The 24157-nt window shown below is 45.1% G+C and overlaps 1 protein-coding gene across 1 annotated transcript in view; it reads left to right on the top strand.

The window, feature by feature from the left end:
- The window catches only part of gbf1 (golgi brefeldin A resistant guanine nucleotide exchange factor 1), a 105296-nt gene that overhangs the window by 78132 nt on the left and 3007 nt on the right, over window positions 1-24157 (top strand). Inside the window, 20 exon segments of the mRNA XM_064318117.1 lie at window positions 1606-1688; window positions 2068-2304; window positions 2478-2571; window positions 3032-3090; window positions 3092-3153; window positions 4873-4969; window positions 5452-5575; window positions 5970-6041; window positions 6201-6295; window positions 6688-7128; window positions 8796-8881; window positions 9313-9470; window positions 9796-10042; window positions 11980-12170; window positions 13169-13319; window positions 13515-13645; window positions 14674-14775; window positions 16307-16420; window positions 17031-17208; window positions 17797-17940. Of these exon segments, the coding sequence (XP_064174187.1) occupies window positions 1606-1688; window positions 2068-2304; window positions 2478-2571; window positions 3032-3090; window positions 3092-3153; window positions 4873-4969; window positions 5452-5575; window positions 5970-6041; window positions 6201-6295; window positions 6688-7128; window positions 8796-8881; window positions 9313-9470; window positions 9796-10042; window positions 11980-12170; window positions 13169-13319; window positions 13515-13645; window positions 14674-14775; window positions 16307-16420; window positions 17031-17208; window positions 17797-17940 (2866 nt within the window).

The raw sequence follows: 24157 nt of genomic DNA, 5'->3' as shown, positions 1-24157 counted from the left end.
GAACTGCACGCTGTGTCTGTATGCGGTGTCTCCCAAGGCCTGCCGTGTCTGAACTGCACGCTGTGTCTGTATGCGGTGTCTCCCAAGGCCTGCCGTGTCTGAACTGCACGCTGTGTCTGTATGCGGTGTCTCCAAGGCCTGCGTGTCTGAACTGCACGCTGTGTCTGTATGCGGTGTCTCCCAAGGCCTGCCGTGTCTGAACTGCACGCTGTGTCTGTATGCGGTGTCTCCCAAGGCCTGCCGTGTCTGAACTGCACGCTGTGTCTGTATGCGGTGTCTCCCAAGGCCTGCCGTGTCTGAACTGCACGCTGTGTCTGTATGCGGTGTCTCCCAAGGCCTGCCGTGTCTGAACTGCACGCTGTGTCTGTATGCGGTGTCTCCCAAGGCCTGCCGTGTCTGAACTGCACGCTGTGTCTGTATGCGGTGTCTCCCAAGGCCTGCCGTGTCTGAACTGCACGCTGTGTCTGTATGCGGTGTCTCCCAAGGCCTGCCGTGTCTGAACTGCACGCTGTGTCTGTATGCGGTGTCTCCCAAGGCCTGCCGTGTCTGAACTGCACGCTGTGTCTGTATGCGGTGTCTCCCAAGGCCTGCCGTGTCTGAACTGCACGCTGTGTCTGTATGCGGTGTCTCCCAAGGCCTGCCGTGTCTGAACTGCACGCTGTGTCTGTATGCGGTGTCTCCCAAGGCCTGCCGTGTCTGAACTGCACGCTGTGTCTGTATGCGGTGTCTCCCAAGGCCTGCCGTGTCTGAACTGCACGCTGTGTCTGTATGCGGTGTCTCCCAAGGCCTGCCGTGTCTGAACTGCACGCTGTGTCTGTATGCGGTGTCTCCCAAGGCCTGCCACTGTAAATGGTTTATTGGGCCCTTGGATTTCGAAAATTATTTGTGTGCTTTTTATTCTTGGTAAGTTCTGAAATCTTTTATGTTGGTTCACTTGTCTCTTGCCTCTTCCAAGGCTTGTAAATGATGGTACATAATCTAAAAAAAAATCCTTAATAAATGTGTGTACGTGTGCACTGTAAAGAATGTAATGTATGCGCGTGTGTGTGTGTGTGTGTTTCTGTGGGTCATTGCTGGTCTGTATTTAGCAGTACATGTGCACTGAGCATGGTGAGCTCCTGTAGTGGCACACAGAATGCCTCTCCATGTCCTTGTGTCCGTGCAGTAAAGCGCGCGGCTGGGGTACTGAGGGGCCATGGGCAGAGGGGCCCAGCTGCGTTCTCTCTGTAAACGGGCTTGTTAATGTCTGCAGCGGGCTGGTATGAAAACACCGGGAGCCCAGATCCTTGACCCGGCCGCCTGTTTATTTCTCCCTTCATCCCGCTCTTAGGAGGAGCTCACGCTCCCCCCCCCCCCCCCCCTCCGCCCACCATTAAGAGAGCACGCCACCAGCCACCCAGTTTATCCCGTCACTCAGCAGGGAAGAGCCTCGTTTATTTGCCCTGTTCCCGCCACCGCCCCCCCCCCCGTCCTCCACCCAACAAACGCCTGTCTGCTCGTGTTTAACGTGGCGAACGTCTTTTTTTTACGGGTGCGTGGGTAACGATGAGCTTCGAGCGAAATGAACCTCATTTCCCCTCGTCTGATTTTTTCCCTCCCGTTTAGCAATTCAAGAAGAATCTCAAAGGTGTGAACGGCTCAAAGGACTTTGACCAGGACATGCTGGAGGATATCTACAACGCAATCAAGTAAGTCCCCCCTGCGACGTCGGCATCGTCAACCCCTCGTGTGCGTGGATTAGAATTTCCCGCCAGCCTTTTTACATTACATTACAGGCATTTAGCAGACGCTCTTATCCAGAGCGACTTACACAACTTTTTTTACATAGCATTTACATTGTATCCATTTATACAGCTGGATATATACTGAAGCAATGCAGGTTCAGTACCTTGCTCGAGGGTACAACGGCAGTGTCCTTCACGGGAATTGAACCTGCAACCTTCAGGTTCCAAGACCAGCTCCTTACCCGTTACGCTACACTGCCGCCTCTGTTGTTGCGGTGCGACCCGTTAGCTCATCCCGCTGCATTGCTAACGGATAGCGGCTAACGGCTTGTTTCCGGTGCAGGAACGAGGAGATCGTGATGCCGGAGGAGCAGACGGGCCTGGTGAAGGAGAACTACATGTGGAGCGTGCTGCTGCACCGCGGGGCCACGCCCGAGGGCGTCTTCCTCCGCGTCCCGGCCGGCAGCTACGACCACGACCTGTTCTCCATGACCTGGGGCCCCACCATCGCCGCCCTGTCCTACGTCTTCGACAAGAGCCTGGACGACACCATCATCCAGAAGGCCATCGCCGGCTTCAGGTAGGGGGGAGAATTCCACCTTACCTGTTACACTGCCCCGCACCCGTGTCTGTGCAATGAGGGCATTTCAAATGTGTGGGTGCAGTTTATGTGGTTGTATTTGAAATGCATGTCTTCAGTGCTTTTCAGGGGGATGCTAATGCAGTATTTTATCTGTTTTTTTTTGATGTTAGGAAATGCGCAATGATATCAGCTCACTACGGATTCAGTGACGTGTTTGACAACTTGATCATTTCCCTCTGCAAGTTTACGACGCTGAGCAGCGAGGTGAGTTGAAAAATATATATGGTTTCAGTACCGTCTGTGAAAATAGAGCCATACTTTTGAAATCATTGGAAGGAAATGGAAACGTTAAATGCAATCTGATTTAATGTGTAAAGTCTTTTACTTTTGATTTCACTGCTTTATGATTTCGGATATCTATTTGCAGTGTAGATCGGCATTACCTAGAAGCTGATCATTAAGTTTATATTTAACTGTTTAATATACGACAATATGCAATGTATGTTCCAGGCTCATGGTTTAGCTGCAGGCTAGTGAGCGTCCAGCACTGTATCAAGCGTGGTCTTAAGCACACAAGGGCTCTCTGCCTCTACCTTGCATGCTGTTACATGCATTGACAGCTCCGTGTGGATGGAAGAGAAATAGCTGCGTTTGATTTCCACCTTCCTGCCCAGCTGATTTTAACGCGTCTGCCGTTTCTGCCCGTGAACTCTCGCACCCCCAGTCGGTGGAGAACCTCCCCACCGTGTTCGGGGGCAACGGCAAGGCCCAGGTGGCCGCCAAGGCGTTTGGCGGCCATCCACGGCGCATCTGCGGAGGGCTGGAAGAACTCAGACTCCACGCAGTGTTCCGCGCCGGCTCCTGCCAAGGCATGTGAGGTGACCACTGCGCCGGCGCCTGAGTCCCCCTCCTGTACCCCACTCTCCTGGAGCTCAGAGTCTCCCCTCCTGTACCCACTCTCCTGGGCTCAGAGTTCCCTCCGTACCACGTTCCCGGAGCTCAGAGTCTCCCCCCTCCTGTCCCCGACTCTCGCTGGAAGACTCAGACTCATCTCACCCCCCTAGTACCCACCAGCCTGTGGGGAGCTCAGGTCCCCCTCCCCTCCTGTACCCCACTCTCCCTGGAGCTCAGAGCTCCCCCCTCCTGCACCCCACTCTCCCTGGAGCTCAGAGTCTCCCCCCCTCCTGTACCCCACTCTCCCTGGAGCTCAGAGTCCGCCCCCTCCTGTACCCCATCTCCCTGGAGCTCAGAGTTCCCCCTCCTGTACCCCATCTCCCTGGAGCTCAGAGTCTCCCCCTCCTGTACCCCACTCTCCCTGGAGCTCAGAGTCTCCCCCCTCCTGTACCCCACTCTCCCTGGAGCTCAGAGTCTCCCCCCTCCTGTACCCCACTTTCCCTGGAGCTCAGAGTCTCCCCCCTCCTGTACCCCACTCTCCCTGGAGCTCAGAGTCTCCCCCCCTCCTGTACCCCACTCTCCCTGGAGCTCAGAGTCTCCCCCCCTCCTGTACCCCACTCTCCCTGGAGCTCAGAGTCTCCCCCCCTCCTGTACCCCACTCTCCTGGAGCTCAGAGTCTCCCCCTCCTGTACCCCACTCTCCCTGGAGCTCAGAGGTCCTCCCACCCTCCCCTGGAGCTCAGAGTTTCTCTCTCCTGTACCCCATTTCCCTGGAGCTCAGAGTTTCCCCCCCTCCTGTACCCCATCTCCCTGGAGCTCAGAGTTTCTCCCTCCTGTACCCCATTTTCCCTGGAGCTCAGAGTTTCCCCCCCTCCTGTACCCCATTTACCCTGGAGCTCAGAGTTTCTCCCTCCTGTACCCCATTCAACAAATAAAAATACAAACGTCAAAATCCGAATGGCAGAAGGCTCGTAACACACAGCGATCTCTCGTGTTCACCTGTCCGTATAGAGCACGCGTGTAACGGTACACCCATTAGCTGAGTACATAAACACACAGGCTGCTCGGCGGCTGAAAAGATGAGCATCTGTGGTGTACAGTAGGCCCAGCGCTGCTCGGCTTGGCCGTGTTACAGGGCACCAGATGGCAGGTGGTTATCTGACCCCGTTGGTCAACGGGTTCAGAGCCCAGGAAGGGGCACTGCTGCTGTTACACCACTGGACAGTTGTGCCTGATCCGAGATGTAGCATCTACTCAAAACCAGGGCAAAACGGACATTTTAAAGTACAGGGAAAATGGACAAGCGCAGCTTCTGAGAGGACTCAAATTTTACTTGATTCACCCCTGTAAACATCACCTTTGTGCAGTGAAGCATTTGACCTGAGCAACAGGTTTATTGTACGTGTCATACAGGGAACAGGTAACCGGTGTTATTTATATGTAGGGTGGAGTAGCAGCTATAATTCAGCTATAGTGCAGGTAGTGTGAAGCCATGACGTCAGCAAGGATTGCCAAAACGCATAATTAACTGTGTCTGCCACACCCCAGTAAACGGCAGGCTTTTTTCATTGGCGGTTCGGCCGAAGTTGCGGGCGTGACTCATTGTTTTCGCGTGTGCGTGTGTTGGTGTGCTCTGCTGCCATCTGCTGTCTTTCTGTCCGAGGGTAAGAAGTGGCTTTTTTTTCCTCTCTCCCCCTGTTTCAGGTCGAAGACTTTGTGGAGCCCAGCGGAAAGATATCCCTCCAGAGAGAAGAGACGCCCTCGAACCGGTAAACCGGCCTCCGCTCAGCCAGCGCTGTGTGTCTGTGCGGAGAGGAGGCGACTGTGTGTTCAGACAGCAGGATGGGCTCGCGGTCCCAGTGAAAAGGACTGCAGCAGCCATTAAGGGCTTTAGTCCAGTACTTTCGGGATTAGCCCCTGGAGCATCGACGAGACACCAGCAGATCAGCAAAGGGCAAAGCGCATTGTCGTTGTGCAGCGATGGGAAGATTGTCTTTAGTTCCAGTGCCCCCTTAGGATGTTTATACAAACATCAGCGTAATGAAATAAAATATGCATGATGTTAGCTTGTTTCACTTCGGTTTGGAAGGATCACGCGTTGAGTGTTGCCGTTTCTCATACGACGGCGTGGGTGTTGTGGAGGCTAGCGCGTGTGTTCTGGAGGCTGCGTGTGTGCACACGGGTGTGTGACGCGCGTGTGAGGCGTGTTGGCGGAGCGTGACGGGGCGTGGCGTGTGCTGTCGTTTCGCAGGGGCGAGTCGGCGGTCCTGAGCTTCGTGAACTGGCTGACGCTGAGCGGAGCCGAGCAGTCGGGCCTGCGGGGGCCCTCCACCGAAAACCAGGAGGCCAAGCAGGCGGCCATACTGTGCATCAAGGTCCCGCCAACCCCCCCCCCACACACCGTTTACACCAGCCCACTCATTTTGTTGAGTTCCTGCTGTACTCTTTGAGCCATAGATGTAGAAGTTTGATGTTCAGCACACAAGTGCTGTTGATCTGAATGTCAGAAGACATCAGGTCTGCTCTTGATGGTCAGCGTGGAATTTGAACTTTGAGAACTTCAGGTTTTGAACCATTTTTGAAAAACACAGCCTGAGAACACTAGTGAAGTTGGAAATTGCAGTCATACAGATACCTATATGTTTATGTCCCAAATAAATATAATGCCCTGCTCAGAATTTTGGCAGTGAGTTTTTTGCCTACGTGGGAGCTTGCTGTGGGCTGTCTCTTGATATTGATGCTAATGCTTTCCTCCTGTCCCTGTTCCAGCAATGTGACCCAGAGAAGTTGATCACGGAGAGCAAATTCCTGCAGCTGGAGTCTCTCCAGGAGCTGATGAAGGTGAGGGGGCTTGTAGTCTCTCCTTTCGGGGGGGGAGAATAGCAGGAGGTCGTCCGACCTCATTTTTCGGTCACCGTTGACCCTCTGCAGCCCCTGTGGGTCATTATCGCCCTTATTGCAGTACGTGTAGGCTAACCAGCGCTGTGCTATCCTGCCCAGGCTCTCATATCGGTCACCCCAGACGAGGAGACGTATGACGAGGAGGACGCTGCCTTCTGCCTGGAGATGCTGCTGCGCATTGTTTTGGAAAACAGGTACAGTACTCTGCAAAGATAAAAGTCTCTCTGAACTCTATCCACTCAAACATACTTTCCCGAAGTATTACATTTGGTATGGGACGTGGCAAGGCTTTCCATCTTCCTTTTCCAAAAAGATTACACGGTGTATTGAGCAGACATGTCCCTCACAGCTCAACAGTGTTTTGAATTCCAGTGACAGTGTAGCGGTTTAATCCAGCTCACCTGCGTTTGCCCTGCCCTGTGTGTAGAGCTCTTACCTGAACACGCATACGTATGTGCCTGTGTCTGTGTCTGTCTGTTTTTCTGTGTGTCTGCTTCTGTGTGCTTTTTGATGCGTGTTTTGACGTGTGTCTCTGACGTGTGCGTCTCCGTCTCCCGTTTCTCCGTGTGTGTGTGCGTGTGCACAGGGACCGCGTGTCGTGCGTGTGGCAGACTGTGCGGGACCACCTGTGCCACCTGTGCGTGCACGCCACGGAGAGCTGCTTCCTGGTGGAGCGGGCGGTGGTGGGGCTCCTGCGGCTGGCCATTCGGCTGCTCCGCCGCGAGGACATCAGCTCCCAGGTGAGTCCACCTGTACGCCTTTACACCTTCACACCACCTTTACGCCTTTACACCACCTTTACACCTTCACGCCTTTACGCCTTTACACCTTCACACCACCTTTACACCTTCACACCTTTACACCTCTACACCTTTACACTTTTACACCGCCTTTACACCTTTACACCTTCACACCTTTACACCACCCGGTCAGACCTTCACCGGAGGAGCAAGGGGGCTGGGTGCAGAGGTCAGGTCAAGGACGATACGCAATTTTATAGCCTTCTTCCTCAAAGTTTTGGGATCATCTAGGCAAAGAGGTTATGTAAGTTTTGGTGTGTAGTGTAAGACGCCGAGCCTTTCCGCGGTCTCTACATTTCGCACGTACCCTGCCGGGCATGGATCCCGGTGGCCAAGACTTCCTGGGAGTGTTACGTGACTGAGGGTACTGTGTAACGCTGATGATGTAACCATACCGTTATTTTTAAAAAAATGCTGTTTTGCCTCCTGAAGTCTAAATAGCCAAGGGTGTTTACAATACCTTTTGGGCCATCTGTTTGCTGGTATTCAGTGTCTCCTCTCTCTTGGATCCTCCGGTGGCAGTTGCATAATTGCAAGAGTACACAGTGTTCCCCCGGCCATGCCCTTTAAAACCAGTGTGTACCTGTCACTGTCCTAACAGGTGGTCTAATGGAAGCATAGCCTATTTTCCTACCCTGCCCCGTAGCTGTCCTACATTTTTGTTGCGTCTTTGATTTCATCCTCCGTATCCACTGTCTTAGCTTTATTGTGATTATCCTTCTGTTGTTTTAAATTTGACGTATGTATTTGACAATTTGACGCTAGCCATATGTACATGCAGTTCACAGCAGGTGGATTTATATAGGCACTTTATATAGCTATTTATAGTGTATTGTTATGTAGGCACTGTTAGCATTGCTAAATTAACTTTGCATTGCTGATGGAAAATTCAAAGAGGATGTAGATGGGCATAAACCTCCTTGTGCCAGTCTGTGCTGATGGGTCCTCACAGTCCTCACAGTGCCTGTGTGTGCTGATGTGTTCTCAGGTCCTCACAGTGCCTGTGTGTTACTGATGTGTTCTCAGGTCCTCACAGTGCCTGTGTGTGCTGATGTGTTCTCAGGTCCTCACAGTGCCTGTGTGTGTACTGATGTGTTCTCAGGTCCTCACAGTGCCTGTGTGTGCTGAAGTATTCTCAGGTCCTCACAGTGCCTGTGTGTGTGCTGGTGTGTTCTCAGGTCCTCACAGTGCCTGTGTGTGTGCTGATGTGTTCTCAGGTCCTCACAGTGCCTGTGTGTGTGCTGATGTGTTCTCAGGTCCTCACAGTGCCTGTGTGTGCTGATGTGTTCTCAGGTCCTCACAGTGCCTGTGTGTGTGCTGATGTGTTCTCAGGTCCTCACAGTGCCTGTGTGTGCTGATGTGTTCTCAGGTCCTCACAGTGCCTGTGTGTGCTGATGTGTTCTCAGGTCCTCACAGTGCCTGTGTGTTACTGGTGTGTTCTCAGGTCCTCACAGTGCCTGTGTGTGCTGATGTGTTCTCAGGTCCTCACAGTGCCTGTGTGTACTGATGTGTTCTCAGGTCCTCACAGTGCCTGTGTGTTACTGATGTGTTCTCAGGTCCTCACAGTGCCTGTGTGTGTACTGATATGTTCTCAGGTCCTCACAGTGCCTGTGTGTGCTGATGTGTTCTCAGGTCCTCACAGTGCCTGTGTGTGCTGATGTGTTCTCAGGTCCTCACAGTGCCTGTGTGTGCTGATGTGTTCTCAGGTCCTCACAGTGCCTGTGTGTGCTGATGTGTTCTCAGGTCCTCACAGTGCCTGTGTGTGCTGATGTGTTCTCAGGTCCTGCACTAGGCCTGCTGTATGATGAAGCCTCAGTGTTTCGCGGTGAGCCGGAGTGGCGTACGGCTCAGAGTGCCTCAACCAAGCGCCAAATCCCTCGTGACCATGGTTCAGGTCTCTCCTGGCTGGACTGAGTGCATCGGGCGGGGTCAAGCCTCCCGCCTCCCTGCAGGTTACCGCCAGCCCGGACAACGACACGGGTACGCCGCTCCGACCGGCGCGGTCGCTTCACATCCCGCTCAGCACAGAAAATGGCGGAATAAACAAACACGATCTCAGACCTCACTGCGGCTGAAAGTGCCTGCAAGAAAACGCCCTGCAGAGCTGTTTGAAATGGAGATGTAGACCAGTGGTAACCAACTCGGTTCCTGGAGATCTGCTACCCTGTAGGTCTTTACTCCAGCCCCAGCAAAGGACACCTCATTCAACTGATAGAGATCTTCGGTGAGCTGCTCTTTAGTAGAGTCAGGTGTGCCAAATTAGGATTCAAATGAAAACCTACAGGTGGTAGATCTCCAGGGACAGGGTTGGTTGCCGCTGCTGTAGACTATAAAAAACCTGTGATCGTTTCCAACGCGTTTGCATTCGCTGTGTGCTGCATTTGTATCCTCTACCTGCCGATTGGCTGCAGGTGCCCAGTCGGACAGCGAGCTGTCGTCCTACCACCCCAGCGAGGTCAGTCTCGACCGAGGCTACACCTCCGACTCGGAGGTCTACACGGAGCACGGCAAGTCCAGGATCCCGCGCTCCGTCACCGACATGGACGTGGCCAGCAGCGGATGGCTGGTGGTGAGCAGACCTTCAGCAGCTAACGTAAAAAAAAAAAAAAAAAAGTCTCTTTTACTAAGTCTTACTCTTCCGTTTGGAGTCTGCATCTTTGTGAAACCTGTTCCCTGAATCCATATCGTATCTTAGGGCAGTAATGCTGTTCTAGGATCAGTTTTCCCACTGTCGGCATAGGCCATGAATTTGTTTATTGTTCGCATCAGAAGATGCTGTGCTGAGAAGCATGACGGTCTTAATCTACATTCTTAGTCTTGTTAAAATTGTGAATTGGGCAAAATTGGGCATTGTGAATTGTTTAAGAGGACTAAGGGTGTGTGTTCGATGTCAGGTGGGCAAGGACGACCTGGAGACGGGCAGGCTGCTGCCCCCCGGGTCCAAGCCCCTGGCCTCGCCGCTCATCAACCAGTACAGCCTGACGCTGGGCCAGGACATGGGCCTGCACGACACCAAGTCCCTCATCAAGTGCGTGGAGTCCCTGTCCTTCATAGTGCGGGACGCCGCCCACGTCACGCCCGAGAACTTCGAGCTGTGCGTCAAGACCATCCGCGTCTTCGTGGAGGCCAGCCTGAACGGGGGTCAGTGTCCCAGTTTCCCCGTTTACGCACACACCTCCAGCATGCGCTGAATAGCCCTGATTACAGGACACCTCTGCTCTTTCTGTTAAAAAAAAAATATATATTACACTATATTACAAGCATTTAGCAGACGCTCTTATCCAGAGCGACTTACATAGAATTTACATTGCATCCATTTATACAGCTGGATATATACTGAAGCAATGCAGGTTAAGTACCTTGCTCAAGGGTACAGCGGCAGAGTCCTACCTGGGAATCGAACCCGTGACCTTCAGGTCACAAGACCAGATCCTTACCCATTACAGTACACTGCTGCCCAGATATAGCCAAGGAAAATGTGAAAGACACACACTGGCTGCTCATGTGGGTTAAAAGGCCTTTTGTGATTTAACTAACGGAGAGCAGGAAAGGGAAATGGATTAAAGACAGGAGAGCGGGGAAGGAGGGTGAACCGCAGCTGGTGCTCAGAGAAAATGAAATGTTTAACTGGGCTTACTTTCCTGACGTTCAAGGGAAAGTGTTTGCCTGGACATACCAGGCATTTACAAACCAGCAGATCAGAAGGCTATCTACTTATCTTTTTGTCCATGTAATCAAATACATTCCCCAAATGAAAATTTTTTATAATTTAGAACAGAATATAGACAGTTCCATAAACTGTGTGTGTACATTATTGATTCAGTTAAATCATATGTACCATCAGGAGCTGTGAAGGTGAGCTGTGTGGGCCCAGGGCTGTGCTGTTGCATTGTACAATTTTGGCTATTATGGCCAAAGCAGCTTTTAGCCAAAGCTGTGGCCCCAGGGCCCTGTTACAGTCCCAGAGCCCTCTGCTCAGGCCCCTGGGGCTCTCTGTTCTGGCCCCTGTCCCCTCTGCTCTGGCCCCTGGGGCTCTGTTTGGCCCCTGTCCCCTCTGCTCTGGCCCCTGGCCCTCTGTTTGGCCCCTGGGCTCCGCTTTGGCCCCAGCGTTATGAGAACCCTTTGCTTTGGCCCCTGTGTTGTGAAAAGGCCTCAGCCCCACGTCACAGCGCTCCTCCCACACCACGGCCCTCTCCAGAGGCTGTTTCCGTTCCCAGTCAGGGATTACCGCCAGACGTTTTCATCCACCCTCTTTGTGCTAATCACAGACCTGCCATTTTGATTCTTTTTTTTCTTTTTCATTTGCCCCAGGCTCTTAGAAGCTCTTCCATCAACACCGGTGTTGCAAGCTGCCATTAGTTTGGGCCGATCAAAGATTTCATTTAAACTCGGCCTTTAATCCGTTTGTGAGCTAACGTTAATTGCACAGTCGAGTGAACCCCAAACACGCCTTTATTAGCGGACGCTAAACGGCCTTTGTTCTTAAAGAAGGGCTTGTGCTGAGTCGGACAGTGAATGTAGAAAATAACCTGCGTTACAATTATTGTTTGTGTGCCATTTTATGTCCTTTGTACTGGGATGTGAAGCCATTTCACAAATGGCAAGGTGGATTGACTTTATGCAGTGGACCATTACAGAGCAAACATCGCATTTGAAAATAATGACCCTTTAAAAACATCTTCGGTTCGGTAACTGATTTGTGAATCAGATTGTTGAGAAATTGTTGGCACAAGGTAGAAATACTCAGAAGAAATGCAAGGAAAAAATAGAAGGAAATCAGAGCAGCTTATATTCTTTTTAGAGGTCAATTAATGTAAGGGAGTTACCGCAAATTAGAGTTTACTGAATAATTCTGTTTTTTATATTTTAATTCTGCTAAGTAATTTATGTCTACTATATATCTCAACAAAGCAAACTTAGGCTTTTGTTTTTGTCATATGCTTATTTATGTTTCATATATAGGTGTGTGTTTATACTGCACGAAACGGTGTGATTGTTGTTGTTCATGTTGTGGTTGTTGTTTTTGTGTGGATGCCACCCAGCCGCTGTAATGACCTGTGATCCCCGCCCTCCCGCAGGCTACAGGACCCACGAGAAGAAGAAGAGCCACAAGAGCGACTCCAAGTCCAGCCGGCTGCGCAAGAAGCCGCGGGAGAAGGAGGGGGCGGCGCGGCGCGCCAAGGCCTCCAGCCAGCGCCCCTCCCGCTCGCACAGCGACGAAGAGGAGGACGAAGGCGTGCCCGCCAGCTACCACACGGTGTCATTACAGGTTAGTCAAGACGTAAGTACAGCAGCCCTTTCCCTTCTTCCTCATCTAGTGGCCCGGTTAACCCTTTGGAGATCAGGTTGTTTTGGAATGTTCATGAGCCAGTGTTCTAGAACTACGTTGCTTTCAGTTGTCAGCAGTGATTGTGACATCAGCATTAGAATGTTCCGTTAAGAACATTCTAATCACGTATTTCTGATCTTTTGCACAGATGATGTCCTTACTCTTCAGGTTGCCATGTAAAAGCTCCCATTGGCTAGAGCTGGTGAATTAACTTTGCCTTATTCAGGATTTTTTTTTTTGTTGCATATATTGAGTCTTTCTTAAATATTCAAATACAAACACATTTAAAAGACAACACATTACATAATAATGATAAAAAGCACTGTGAATAAATAGCATTTATGTATTACATAAGTTTCATTTTTAAATAATAAAATAATTAACAAAATGCATTCACCTCAGCTACAGCTGAGGTATGTTATGTAATATTGTTGTGGTCTGGGCAGAAAGGAATCGGGTGTTTGATTTGGGCATCAAGCAAAGCCGACCAGATGGCAGCAAGACTTGATCTTAATGCTGATGATATATTGGCTAAACAGCTAAGGCAAACGTGATGTAATTATTTAAGTCGGCTCCTCGAAACAAAGCCTTCGCTGAAATGCCAGGCCATTTGAGGGACTTGGATTGAAAGCGTTTGATTTTTCTCTGATCCGGTAAATTAGTTTGAACGCATCTCATCTTGTCACAGAATAAAGACTTTCACCTGAACCCCTCATGTTTTCCCACTGTGTCAAGATATGTACATATATAATTATGTATATACATGTTGGTTTTGTATTTGCAAATTAAAGTGTACATGAGTTGTAACAGTATGAAAATGTATGGAACAGTTATAGTCCTGAGGTGCTGGACCCATAGTGTGAGGTGCTGGTGTCAGTGTTAGTAGCTGGACTGTAATGCTACAGCTGTGATAAACTTGCTGGTTTCTCCCGACTCAGCTGCTGGACCTGATGCACACCCTGCACACGCGAGCTGCCAGCATCTACAGCTCCTGGGCTGAGGAACAGCGACACCTAGAGGCGGCAGGCAGAAAGATCGAGGCCGACTCTCAGACGCTGTGGACCAGCTGCTGGTGCCCGCTGCTGCAAGGTCAGAAACTCTCTCCACATCAAACCTAACGCGGTTAGCATGAACAAACCAACACAACCGGCCCTAACAAACCAGACTCAGAGCTTTACCAAAGATAGAGCTTTCATGTAATCAAGTGCTTGTTCTGTGGCACTTCTGTGGCTTTGTGCTCTTCCGGCGTGTTCTGTCGCTGACGCGCGTCTCCGCCCCGCGCAGGAATCGCCTGGCTGTGCTGCGACGCACGGCGCCAGGTTCGCATGCAGGCCCTCACCTACCTCCAGAGGGCGCTGCTGGTGCACGACCTGCAGACGCTGGACGCTGTGGAGTGGGAGTCCTGCTTCAACAAGGTGGGGAGGCTCATCGCATTTCGTGGATTTAATTCTCCTCCAGTCTTTGCATTATGAACGTACAGCTGCATAAAGCTCAAGTGTCTGCTAGTTTTTTTTTATTTCACAAATTGAACAAAAGAAGTTTATAAAATAATAATAATAAATTATGTAACCCTAATTTTGCACCATAGAGCTGAAGCTGTCAAAGCTTTCAATTGAACTGTCAAAACACTAACAGTAATATGTGAAGGTAGATATAGTTGTGATTTATTTGGCTCTAATTTAAATGTGTCGTGTTGAGGTGTGTTATGACTCCACACCCTCAGGCAGTTTTTATGTGACCTGGTGAGGCTCATAGTATTTATTTTAGAATGCAGTAAGCTTTCATAAAACCTTCGAGACATAACACAATTATGACACATACTACCACCTTATTTTGCTTTGTCTTTAACTATTTACCTTTGTATTAGCTGTTTTAGCTCCTATCAGTGTTTCCTTATTTGTGAGCAAGTCTAACCTTGAAGACCCATCTTTTGGGAAATACTGCATCTCCCCTCCTTTTCTCCATTTCTCCACTCCAGTTTCTCTCTTCCCCTCCTTCCCCTATCTATCCCATATTTCCCTACAAATAAAACTACATTCTCTTCCACATGCTAGTTCTAGTGACAAAGGAATAGCTATTACCGGTGTATTGTGGCCATACTATTACACTAATTAATTTCTACTTGGAATGCTGGTGATTTACAAATTTATGCCTTTTCTTTCTGCACTGATTTTAAGTCACTCTGGATAAGGGCGTCACCTAAATGCCTAAAATGTAAATGTTGTGACTCACTAAGGGAACATTTTGGCGATAGGCATGGCTCTCCTACAAAACAAACCTGGCCACTCCTTCTCTACAGTGTGGCAAAACAAATGCTCGACTCAGCTCTTTTTGGTCACAAAGCAGAATGCATCACATGGGATCAGCAGGTGAAATGTTCTCTCAGAATCATGGGAAATGTAGTTGTTTTTTTGCCTCTCACACGCTGTTGCCCTGGCCCCAGGTGCTCTTTCCTCTGCTGACCAAGCTGCTGGACAACATCAGCCCTGCGGACGTGGGGGGCATGGAGGAGACCAGGATGAGAGCCTGCACCCTCCTGTCAAAGGTCAGTTGCCATGGAGACGCTGCCGTGGGGTTCAGTCTGTAGGGGTGCACCCTGGTCTTTATCACATAGAGATAACTCCCCTGTGTCTTACACATAGAGAACTACCCTGTCTTACACATAGAGATAACTGCCCTGTGTCTTACACATAGAGATAACTGCCCTGTGTCTTACACATAGAGATAACTGCCCTGTGTCTTACACATAGAGATAACTGCCCTGTGTCTTACACATAGAGAACTACCCTGTCTTACACATAGAGATAACTGCCCTGTGTCTTACACATAGAGATAACTCCCCTGTGTCTTACACATAGAGAACTACCCTGTCTTACACATAGAGATAACTCCCCTGTGTCTTACACATAGAGAACTACCCTGTCTTACACATAGAGATAACTCCCCTGTGTCTTACACATAGAGAACTACCCTGTCTTACACATAGAGATAACTCCCCTGTGTCTTACACATAGAGAACTACCCTGTCTTACACATAGAGATAACTCCCCTGTGTCTTACACATAGAGATAACTCCCCTGTGTCTTACACATAGAGATAACTCCCCTGTGTCTTACACATAGAGATAACTCCCCTGTGTCTTACACATAGAGAACTACCCTGTGTCTTACACATAGTGATAACTCCCCTGTGTCTTACACATAGAGATAACTCCCCTGTGTCTTACACATAGAGAACTACCCTGTGTCTTACACATAGTGATAACTCCCCTGTGTCTTACACATAGAGATAACTGCCCTGTGTCTTACACATAGAGAACTACCCTGTGTCTTACACATAGTGATAACTCCCCTGTGTCTTACACAGACAGATAACTACCCTGTCTTACACATAGAGATAACTCCCCTGTGTCTTACACATAGAGAACTACCCTGTCTTACACATAGAGATAACTCCCCTGTGTTTTACACATAGAGAACTACCCTGTCTTACACAGACAGATAACTACCCTGTCTTACACAGAGATAACTCCCCTGTGTCTTACACATAGAGAACTACCCTGTCTTACACATAGAGATAACTCCCCTGTGTCTTACACATAGAGATAACTCCCCTGTGTCTTACACATAGAGATAACTGCCCTGTGTCTTACACATAGAGATAACTGCCCTGTGTCTTACACATAGAGATAACTCCCCTGTGTCTTACACATAGAGATAACTCCCCTGTGTCTTACACATAGAGATAACTGCCCTGTGTCTTACACATAGAGATAACTCCCCTGTGTCTTACACATAGCGATAACTCCCCTGTGTCTTACACATAGAGATAACTGCCCTGTGTCTTACACATAGAGATAACTCCCCTGTGTCTTACACATAGAGATAACTGCCCTGTGTCTTACACATAGAGATAACTCCCCTGTGTCTTACACATAGCGATAACTCACCTGTGTCTTACACATAGAGATAACTGCCCTGTGTCTTACACATAGAGATAACTCCCCTGTGTCTTACACATAGAGATAACTGCCCTGTGTCTTACACATAGAGATAACTGCCCTGTGTCTTCCTCAGGTGTTCCTGCAGCACCTCTCTCCTCTGTTATCCCTGCCTACGTTTGCGGCCTTGTGGCTCACGATTCTGGACTTCATGGATAAGTACATGCACGCCGGATCCAGTGACCTGCTGGTAAGGGCAGTGGTTTCATTTCATCATTACTGTCCGTACTGTCACGGCTGTACGTCTTTAAAAACACGCATTTAATGTTGATGCCGTTCTCCATATTTTTAATGCTCAAAATATTTTTCCAGAGGGTCCTTCACCAAAAATGTCATAGTTTATAGTTGAAAACAGTTTTCCGTCAAATGTTTTTATTTTATTTTTTTTTTTCAACAGAGCAATAGATAATGAATTCTGCCATAGAGGTTAATGAACTGTGCTGTTAACAAGGCACTGCATTCAGTACTGATGTTGCAGTTGTGCTTTTAAGAAAGGTACTGTATCACACCTATGTTGTTCCTGAGCCTGGTTCCTTCCCATCTGCCACAGGGAGTTATACCTTGCCACTGTTGCATTAGGCTTGTTCCTGTAGGGGGTTTAGGCCAGGGTTGTCTGTGAAGCGTATTTTAACAATTGCTGTGAAATACGCTATATAAGTAAAATTTAATTAAGGAATTAATTGATTGAGTGATTGATTGATTCTATCCAGCTGTGAAAATGTGTAATATAAAGCTGTAGATGGCCTGGTGGGTGAAAGCATCTTATTAAGTGAGGAGCTTCTGATTGCCCCCCCCCCCAGCTTGAGGCCATCCCGGAGTCCCTGAAGAACATGCTGCTGGTGATGGACACGGCGGGCATCTTCCACAGCGCCGACTCGCGCACGGGCTACTCCGACCTGTGGGAGATCACGTGGGAGCGCATCGACTGCTTCCTGCCTCGCCTGCGGGAGGAGCTCTTCAAGCAGGCCGTCATGCCAGGTACAGTAACCGCACGTTCGCCACCGGGCGGCGCCTCTGTTCCGCTGGTGGGTGCGTAAGTGTGTGCCCTCATTTCTTTATATGTGACCGTCCTGGAATCCTCTCTGGAGACCAGAGGGTGTCACACTAAATTACCAGGGGGTCACAGTTGTTTGCAGGTTTTTGTGGTTTTCTTTCAGTCAGCTGCCAATTAAGACCTTGAGAAGAACGTGTGTGGACTCTTTAGCCAATCAGTGGCTTGAAGGGAACCACTGGTGCTGAGAACACTCAGATATCAGCAGACACTGCAGCCCTCCAGAAGTGGAGTTTGTGATGGTGGTAACATTCACTGTGTGTTCAGGGCAGTATGCTCGCTGCAGACCAGAGGGTTGGCCTCAATTCAGTTTCAGTCAGTTCTGGGTTCTGGGATTGAAATTCAATGAAAGAAATGAATCAGTGCCATAAGGTTCTGTGTACTGATTGGCTGAAATGATCTCATGAGCATGCAGTTGACCCCGACCCTGCTGCAGACAGGCAGGGCTTTGCACACTCACACTCCTTCAGTGGCTTTGAATGCATGTTAAAACGACCCTGAATCTGCACATGCAGAGCCTGTTTCAAGCGTGCCAGCGGACAGCCCCCAGCCGCCAGTCCCCTGCCACCCCGCCCCGGTGCCAGCAGCCCCCGCCGAGCCAAAGGCCCCCAGCAGACCAGAGTCACCCCAGGAGCCACCACGTCCACCCAGTGCCAACGGTGAGCTCAGCTGGACTGTCTCTGCACTGTACAGCTGAGGCCAAAACCTTACACACACCAAAGCTAAAGATATTCAAAATCAACAATCTTCCAGACTGTTTAAAGAGACGGTCAACTTGGTGCATGTATAGTACATAAAAGCTGAAATAAAGCTGTCTCTTAGTTATTATTTTGAAATTACCTCTTATGGAAACAAAGCAGATACCCTAATTGACTTAACGCAGGAAATCTATGGTAACATGAAATGTGTGGAGTTGTGAAAAATTGAGTTTGAATGTCTTTAGCCTAGATGTATGTAAACTTTTGGCCTCAACTGTATAACCTTATGTCTAAAATGTGAAAGACATCTAAATATATAATTTCTTCATTCAAAATGAATGGAAATAATGTTTATTCAACAGCCATGGTGAAATAAATGAACGGAAAGGTGTTTGGAGGCATTTATAGTGATTAATTGTTTTCAGTGGAAAATCAGCAAAATACATAAGACTATAGTCTTATGTCCAAAACGTGGAAAAACTTCTAAAATTCTAAATATGTAATATTTGCATTCAGAATGAAGGGAAATCATGTTTATTCAACACCCCTGGTGAAAGAAATGAGCAGAAAAATGTTTGGAGGCATTTATAGCAATTAATTGTTTTCAGTGGAAAATCAGCAAAATACATAAGACTATAGTCTTATGTCCAAAACGTGGAAAAACTTCTAAAATTCTAAATATGTAATATTTGCATTCAGAATGAAGGGAAATCATGTTTATTCAACACCCCTGGTGAAAGAAATGAGCAGAAAAATGTTTGGAGGCATTTATAGCAATTAATTGTTTTCAGTGGAAAATCAGCAAAATACATAAGACTATAGTCTTATGTCCAAAACGTGGAAAAACTGCAAACATTCTAAATATGTAATATTTGCATTCAGAATGAAGGGAAATCATGTTTATTCAACACCCCTGGTGAAAGAAATGAGCAGAAAAATGTTTGGAGGCATTTATAGCAATTAATTGTTTTCAGTGGAAAATCAGCAAAATACATAAGACTATAGTCTTATGTCCAAAACGTGGAAAAACTGCAAAAATTCTAAATATGTAATATTTGCATTCAGAATGAAGGGAAATCATGTTTATTCAACACCCCTGGTGAAAGAAATGAGCAGAAAAATGTTTGGAGGCATTTATAGCAATTAATTGTTTTCAGTGGAAAATCAGCAAAATACATAAGACTATAGTCTTATGTCCAAAACGTGGAAAAACTGCAAAAATTCTAAATATGTAATATTTGCATTCAGAATGAAGGGAAATCATGTTTATTCAACACCCCTGGTGATAGAAATGAGCAGAAAAATGTTTGGAGGCATTTATAGTGCCTAATTGTTTTCAGTGGAAAATCAGCAAAATACATAAGACTATAGTCTTATGTCCAAAACGTGGAAAAACTGCAAAAATTCTAAATATGTAATATTTGCATTCAGAATGAAGGGAAATCATGTTTATTCAACACCCCTGGTGAAAGAAATGAGCAGAAAAATGTTTGGAGGCATTTATAGTGCCTAATTGTTTTCAGTGGAAAATCAGCAAAATACATAAGACTATAGTCTTATGTCCAAAACGTGGAAAAACTGCAAAAATTCTAAATATGTAATATTTGCATTCAGAATGAAGGGAAATCATGTTTATTCAACACCCCTGGTGAAAGAAATGAGCAGAAAAATGTTTGGAGGCATTTATAGCAATTAATTGTTTTCAGCGTAGAAAAACTTCTAAAATTCTAAATATGTAATATTTGCATTCAGAATGAAGGGAAATCATGTTTATTCAACACCCCTGGTGAAAGAAATGAGCAGAAAAATGTTTGGAGGCATTTATAGTGCCTAATTGTTTTCAGTGGAAAATCAGCAAAATACATAAGACTATATATAGTCTTATGTCCAAAACGTGGAAAAACTTCAAAAATTCTAAATATGTAATATTTGCATTCAGAATGAAGGGAAATCATGTTTATTCAACACCCCTGGTGAAAGAAATGAACAGAAAACTGTTTGGAGGCATTTATAGCAATTAATTGTTTTCAGTGGAAAATCAGCAAAATACATAAGACTATAGTCTTATGTCCAAAACGTGGAAAAACTTCAGAAATTCTAAATATGTAATATTTGCATTCAGAATGAAGGGAAATCATGTTTATTCAACACCCCTGGTGAAAGAAATGAGCAGAAAAATGTTTGGAGGCATTTATAGCAATTAATTGTTTTCAGTGGAAAATCAGCAAAATACATAAGACTATAGTCTTATGTCCAAAACGTGGAAAAACTGCAAAAATTCTAAATATGTAATATTTGCATTCAGAATGAAGGGAAATCATGTTTATTCAACACCCCTGGTGAAAGAAATGAGCAGAAAAATGTTTGGAGGCATTTATAGCAATTAATTGTTTTCAGTGGAAAATCAGCAAAATACATAAGACTATAGTCTTATGTCCAAAACGTGAAAAACTTTCAAAATTCTAAATATGTATATTTGCATTCAGAATGAAGGGAAATCATGTTTATTCAACACCCCTGGTGAAAGAAATGAGCAGAAAAATGTTTGGAGGCATTTATAGCAATTAATTGTTTTCAGTGGAAAATCAGCAAAATACATAAGACTATAGTCTTATGTCCAAACGTGAAAAAACTGCAAAAATTCTAAATATGTAATATTTGCATTCAGAATGAAGGGAAATCATGTTTATTCAACACCCCTGGTGAAAGAAATGAGCAGAAAAATGTTTGGAGGCATTTATAGCAATTAATTGTTTTCAGCGTAGAAAAACTTCTAAACTTCTAAATATGTAATATTTGCATTCAGAATGAAGGGAAATCATGTTTATTCAACACCCCTGGTGAAAGAAATGAGCAGAAAAATGTTTGGAGGCATTTATAGCAATTAATTGTTTTCAGTGGAAAATCAGCAAATACTAGACTATAGTCTTATGTCCAAAACTGAAAAACTCAAAATTAAATATGTAATATTTGCATTCAGAATGAAGGGAAATCATGTTTATTCACACCCTGGTAAAGAAATGACAGAAAAATGTTTGGAGCATTTATAGCAATATGTTTCGTGGAAAATCCAAAATATAACTATGTCTTATGTCCAAACGTGAAAAACTTCAAAATTCTAAATATGTAATATTTGCATTCAGAATGAAGGGAATCATGTTATTAAACACCCTGGTGAAAGAAATGAGCAGAAAATGTTTGGAGGCATTTATAGCAATTAATTGTTTTCAGTGGAAAATCAGCAAATCATAACTATAGTCTATGTCCAAAACTGAAAAAACTCAAAAATTCTAAATATGTAATATTTGCATTCAGAAGAGGGAAATCATGTTTATTCAACACCCTGGTAAAGAATGAGCAGAAAATGTTGGAGATTTATAGCAATTAATTGTTTTCAGTGGAAAATCAGCAAATACATAAGACTATATCTTATGTCCAAAACGTGGAAAAACTTCAAAAATTAATATTATATTGCATTCAGAATGAAGGGAAATCATGTTTATTCAACACCCCTGGTGAAAGAATGACAGAAAATGTTTGGAGGCATTATAGCAATAAGTTTTCAGTGGAAAATCAGCAAAATACATAAGACTATAGTCTTATGTCCAAAACGTGGAAAAACTTCAAAAATTCTAAATATGTAATATTGCATTCAGAATGAAGGGAATCATGTTTATCACACCCTGGTGAAAGAAATGACAGAAAAGTTGGAGGCATTTATAGCAATTAATTGTTTTCAGTGGAAAATCAGCAAAATACATACATAAGACTATAGTCTTATGTCCAAAACGTGGAAAAAAACTGCAAAAATTCTAAATATGTAATATTTGCATTCAGAATGAAGGGAAATCATGTTTATTCACACCCCTGGTGAAAGAAATGAGCAGAAAAATGTTTGGAGGCATTTATAGCAATTAATTGTTTTCAGTGGAAAATCAGCAAAATACATAAGACTATAGTCTTATGTCCAAAACGTGGAAAAAACTTCAAAATTCTAAATATGTAATATTGCATTCAGAATGAAGGGAAATCATGTTTATTCAACACCCCTGGTGAAAGAAATGAGCAGAAAATGTTTGGAGGCATTTATAGCAATTAATTGTTTTCAGTGGAAAATCAGCAAAATACATAAGACTATAGTCTTATGTCCAAAACGTGAAAAACTGCAAAAATTCTAAATATGTAATATTTGCATTCAGAATGAAGGGAAATCATGTTTATTCAACACCCCTGGTGAAAGAAATGAACAGAAAAATGTTTGGAGGCATTTATAGCAATTAATTGTTTTCAGTGGAAAATCAGCAAAATACATAAGACTATAGTCTTATGTCCAAAACGTGGAAAAACTTCAAAAATTCTAAATATGTAATATTTGCATTCAGAATGAAGGGAAATCATGTTTATTCAACACCCCTGGTGAAAGAAATGAACAGAAAACTGTTTGGAGGCATTTATAGCAATTGTTTTCAGTGGAAAATCAGCAAAATACATAAGACTATAGTCTTATGTCCAAAACGTGGAAAAACTTCAAAAATTCTAAATATGTAATATTTGCATTCAGAATGAAGGGAAATCATGTTTATTCAACACCCCTGGTGAAAGAAATGAGCAGAAATGTTTGGAGGCATTTATAGCAATTAATTGTTTCAGTGAAAATCAGCAAATATAAGACTAAGTCTTAGTCCAAAACTGAAAAACTTCAAAATTCTAATATGTAATATTGCATCAGAATGAAGGAATCATGTTTATTCAACACCCCTGGTGAAAGAAATGAGCAGAAAATGTTTGGAGGCATTTATAGCATAATTGTTTTCAGTGGAAAATCAGCAAACATAAGACTATAGTCTTATGTCCAAAACGTGGAAAAAACTCAAAAATTCTAAATATGTAATATTTGCATTCAGAATGAAGGGAAATCATGTTTATTCACACCCCTGGTGAAAGAAATGAGCAGAAAAATGTTTGGAGGCATTTATAGCAATTAATTGTTTTCAGTGGAAAATCAGCAAAATACATAAGACTATAGTCTTATGTCCAAAACGTGGAAAAACTCAAAAATTCTAAATATGTAATTTGCATTCAGAATGAAGGGAAATCATGTTTATTCAACACCCCTGGTGAAAGAAATGAGCAGAAAAATGTTTGGAGGCATTTATAGCAATTAATTGTTTTCAGTGGAAAATCAGCAAAATACAAAGACTATAGTCTTATGTCCAAAACGTGGAAAAACTTCAGAAATTCTAAATATGTAATATTTGCATTCAGAATGAAGGGAAATCATGTTTATTCAACACCCCTGGTGAAAGAAATAAACAGAAAACTGTTTGGAGGCATTTATAGCAATTAATTGTTTTCAGTGGAAAATCAGCAAAATACATAAGACTATAGTCTTATGTCCAAAACGTGGAAAAACTTCAGAAATTCTAAATATGTAATATTTGCATTCAGAATGAAGGGAAATCATGTATATTGATAAGTTAGCAAGCACCCGCTGGCTAAAAAAGATTTATAAAGAAGTTTTAATAAGAAAAGAGCAGAAAAATGTTTGGAGGCATTTATAGCAATTAATTGTTTTCAGTGGAAAATCAGCAAAATACATAAGACTATAGTCTTATGTCCAAAACGTGGAAAAACTGCAAAAATTCTAAATATGTAATATTTGCATTCAGAATGAAGGGAAATCATGTTTATTCAACACCCCTGGTGAAAGAAATGAGCAGAAAAATGTTTGGAGGCATTTATAGCATAATTGTTTTCAGTGGAAAATCAGCAAATACATAAGACTATAGTCTTATGTCCAAAACGTGGAAAAACTGCAAAAATTCTAAATATGTAATATTTGCATTCAGAATGAAGGGAAATCATGTTTATTCAACACCCCTGGTGAAAGAAATGAGCAGAAAAATGTTTGGAGGCATTTATAGCAATTAATTGTTTTCAGTGGAAAATCAGCAAAATACATAAGACTATAGTCTTATGTCCAAAACGTGGAAAAACTGCAAAAATTCTAAATATGTAATATTTGCATTCAGAATGAAGGGAAATCATGTTTATTCAACACCCCTGGTGAAAGAAATGAGCAGAAAAATGTTTGGAGGCATTTATAGATGCTAATTGTTTTCAGTGGAAAATCAGCAAAATACATAAGACTATAGTCTTATGTCCAAAACGTGGAAAA

This window comes from Anguilla rostrata, chromosome 18, assembly GCF_018555375.3.
Source record: "Anguilla rostrata isolate EN2019 chromosome 18, ASM1855537v3, whole genome shotgun sequence".
NCBI classification, from domain to species: domain Eukaryota; kingdom Metazoa; phylum Chordata; class Actinopteri; order Anguilliformes; family Anguillidae; genus Anguilla; species Anguilla rostrata.
Note: the sequence above shows the minus strand (reverse complement) of the source record. Positions and strands in the feature narration are given on the sequence as shown.